Source organism: Verticillium alfalfae, genomic scaffold, assembly GCF_000150825.1.
Source record: "Verticillium alfalfae VaMs.102 supercont1.2 genomic scaffold, whole genome shotgun sequence".
NCBI lineage: Eukaryota > Fungi > Ascomycota > Sordariomycetes > Glomerellales > Plectosphaerellaceae > Verticillium > Verticillium alfalfae.
Genome location: NW_003315037.1, coordinates 2022611 through 2026406, shown reverse-complemented (window position 1 = coordinate 2026406; position 3796 = coordinate 2022611). Strand labels below are relative to the sequence as shown.

The window sequence follows — 3796 nt, the reverse complement described above, 5'->3', positions numbered from 1 at the left end:
GAAAATGTTCGCGCGCATGTTCGACGATGCGCCGCAAAACTCGTGGGGCCGACGTCGAGCGCGTCGTGCGCGAAGGACTTTGGCGGCCGCAGCGTTGAGGACGTGTTTGGCGTCAGCTTCGCGCCGGGCGCTGCGCAGGGCAACGGCAGCGGCAATGGCATAATGGAGAGGCGCGCGCGCGCCAGTGCCAGCGTTGCCCAGGTGCACTGGGCGCGGCTGGCCGACGGCCGCGAGGTCGCCATCAAGATCCAGAAGCGGGAGATTGCGAGCCAGATCGCCTGGGACCTGTGGGCGTTCAAGACGGTCTCGTGGATCTACAGCAAGTGGTTCGACCTGCCACTGTACAGCCTCGTGCCCTTTATCACCGAGCGGCTCGAGCTCGAGACGGATTTCGAGAATGAGGCACGCAACTCCGAGACCATGCGCAAGCTCGTCGAGAGCGAGAAGAGACTGCGCGGCCGTGTCTACGTCCCCGTCGTCTATCCCGAGCTGTCTTCAAGACGCGTCATGACGACCGAGTGGATCGAGGGCGTCAGGCTGTGGGACAAGGAGGGCATCACGGGCACCTGGCGTGGTGGATATGGCAAGGGCTCGCCCGGCGTCAACGGCGCCCAGCTTCCGCCGCCGACCCAGAAGGACCTCGCGCGCCGTCAGGTCCGAGGCCAGGGCTATAACGAGCAGCTGAAGCCGGAGCGCCTCGAGTGGAAGGGCCCGCGGGGTAAGGGTGGCCTCGGCGTCTCGACCAAGGATGTCATGACGACCATGATTGATCTCTTCTCCGCACAAATCTTCAAATGGGGTGTCGTACACTGTGACCCGCACCCCGGTAACATCTTCATTCGACGCAAGCCCAACGGCCGCGCTGAACTGGTGCTCATCGACCACGGCCTCTACGTGTACATGGACCCCAAGTTCCGTCAGCAGTATGGCCAATTCTGGAAAGCGCTCCTGACTTTCGACAACGCGACCATCAGCCGGGTGACGGAAGACTGGGGTATCAAGGCGGCTGATATCTTTGCCAGCGCCACGCTGCTGCGTCCCTATGAAGGTGGTGACCAGCGGACTCGCAGCGGTCTCATGAAGGGTTTGGAGGGGGCGACGCCGGCCGAGCGCCATTACGAGATGCAGAGGAGGATGAAGCAGGGAGTGCGTGAGATCTTGGGTGATGGTGACAAGCTACCCAAGGAGCTCATGTTCATCGGACGCAACATGCGCATCGTCCAGGGCAACAATCAACATTTGGGATCCCCGGTGAATCGCATCAAGATGATGGGCGAGTGGGCGAGTCGCAGCATGTTTGAGGACAAGAGGCTTCCCCTCGGACAACGATTCAACAACGCCTGGCGCCATGTTCTGTTCAAAATGGTCATGGCGACAACAGATGTCGCCTTTTACTTCTTCAAGCTACGTCAGTGGCTAGGTCGTGGCGGTGGCATGGAGGATGAGATGGAGAAGAGGATGAAGGATATTGCCCAGGACATGGGCATTGAGCTTCAGCACGAGGTGTTTGATGGATAGGGCAACCTGAAGTGCAGCGCCAAACAAGTTGGTTCACGGGTTCATTCTTTCGGATTCCATCACATTGTAACAACCATATCGCATAGCTTGGCGTCAACATAGACGGGATGGGTGCCATGGCCTTGGCAAGAAGGTCTGCAAGAGTGACCTAAGAACATCCGGACGAATCGATAGACAGCGGAATACCTCTTCTCAACCATACACATGGCGACGGGATGCCGCGTGGCCGCGTGCCACAAGTCGCTGTAGGCGCCCGTTTGTGAGCCCAAGAAAGATCCAGTCCAGAGGCGAGAGATCGCTCGTGATAACGGTGGCTGAAAGGCTCTCGGGATCGTCGGGGGACGAGATCTAGAATGCCAGTGAAGCACATGACGGGCGGAGATCGATCTCGGGCAATTTCAACGCACAGGGCTGGACTGGATGCCACCCTCAAGATGAAACGACCTTGCCGTTTTCCATTTCCCTCTGCAACCTTGCGACCCTGTTTCTAGGAGACCCGAGATGACGGACGTGGGTTCTGGGTCTACTGCGTAGAGGAGAAAACGACTACGTCGTCTTTTTGTGCACCATGTCCATTAAGCTAAGAAAAAGGTCGGTCGAATTGCCCGGCGCAGGGACGATATCGTCTGTGCAGTTGGAACCTTGTTATCCTGTCAACGTCGGCTAAGAATTTTTGACGTATGTGATAAATACAGCTTGGGACGAGCGATGACGATTAAACGGGAATTCTGGCCAGGTTTGGGAACTCAAAGATGGTTCTTTGAGTCGTTGCTCGAACCCGCACGTAGTGCATGGGATTTGAGTGCTTATTTGACGGTCGGTGACGACTAGGACAACAATGCAACCTCAAATCCGAAGTACGGGGCGGGAGATTGGGTGAAGCCCAGGCCCCAGGTTTTGAAACGGTAGACGGGTAGGTTTTTCTCCGTCCAGTGTCTGATGCAGAGTTGGAGAGAACGGGGAAGCGAAGAAGTCTAGGGGACGGATCCCGGCGCAGGGAGCAGGACCAGGATGCTTGGAGTTGCGGCCGAAGACCACTAGTTAGTTTCGAAAGAAGACGTCGATGGTTCTGGAGTATGATTGGACCGTAGTCGGCCTGGGCAGCCAGGGGCTGCAATTCTCAAGGAGAAGTAGTAGAAAGGGGCTGGACTGGACTGGACAGAGAGGAAGAGCGAAGGCCGAGCTCCGTGGCATTGCCCCGAGAGGTGCCAATTTAATTTTTTTCCCTTCCGTCCTTTTGCTTTCGGTTGTGTGTGTACATGGAACAGTATCTCGGGAACTCTATCGGGTCGAAGGCATGCATCATGATTGAAATGGCTCCCTGATCATGTTGGGGTTAGTGCATAATCCATAAAGATGATGGGGTGAAGAGAAGAAAGCTCAAACGAGGCTCTGCTTGACGGCACCTCTGCGCGCTGCTGTTTCTGGTTGGTCGCATGGGGCAGTAATGCGCTTTTTCTCGGGATAAAAGTAATGTTGAGGCCAGTCGAGAGTGTGTGCGTTCAATGTCAAGCTGAATGCGGTTGGTGTCGCGGAACGTCATGTAAAGCCAAAGCAAGGCGAAGCGAAGCCGCGTGCGCCACGGCCCAGGATGCATGAACACTGTGACGCCTCTCCATGTGGGCAGAGTCGACGCCGTGACAGACAGGGCCCATGGCATTTCATGACGGAAGGGCACCTGCAGCAATGGCTATGCTGTGGATGCGGTACGTCGTTGAGAGAGGACAAAAGTCGGTCAATAATCAGGACCTGGAGCTCCTCAAAGGGTTTTGTATTACGATGCGGCCGCCCTTCTCCTCCGATCCAGAGAAGGTTTCCAGGTCAGGTCAGGCACGGTACCCAGGAGGATTTGCCTAGGTCAATCTTGAGATGCGGAATTGAGGGGAATACGATGCCTCACAGGACCATGAGTAGCAGGCAGTCAGAGGCCAGTGGAGCGTGAGTCTGGAGTGCGTGCCCAATAGCGTTAGCGGCGGAGCCTCAGATACTGGTCTCCTGGACTGGGGGAAGGAGCACAAGCCCCTGGACCTGCCCACTCCATTGTCTTCAGCGCATGCTTAGGCGACACTAGCGGGTTCCATGGCCTGCCAGGTACCCGTGGATGGAAGCTGCTTCTGCAAGGTACATTCGGGAGGTCCTACAGCTTAGAGCCAAACGTCCACTCGAATCCCCCCGCCCCTGTTCCTCCAGCGATTGGCAGGATGGGCAGGACGGGAGGGGAGGAGCAAGATTGACCTGGCTGCAGATGTTCGATCTGCATTGTTGCCTCTGGGTGAAA

At 56.9% G+C, this 3796-nt stretch overlaps 1 protein-coding gene across 1 annotated transcript in view; it reads left to right on the top strand.

Moving 5' to 3' along the window:
- VDBG_02090 (ABC transporter) overlaps positions 1–1518 on the top strand; it is a gene marked incomplete at both ends in the record, with an annotated part of 2473 nt that extends 955 nt beyond the window's left edge. The window contains one exon of the mRNA XM_003007856.1: positions 60–1518. Coding sequence (XP_003007902.1) covers positions 60–1518 — 1459 coding nt within the window. The remainder of the gene's footprint in view (positions 1–59) is intronic.
- Positions 1519–3796: the final 2278 nt, after the last annotated feature.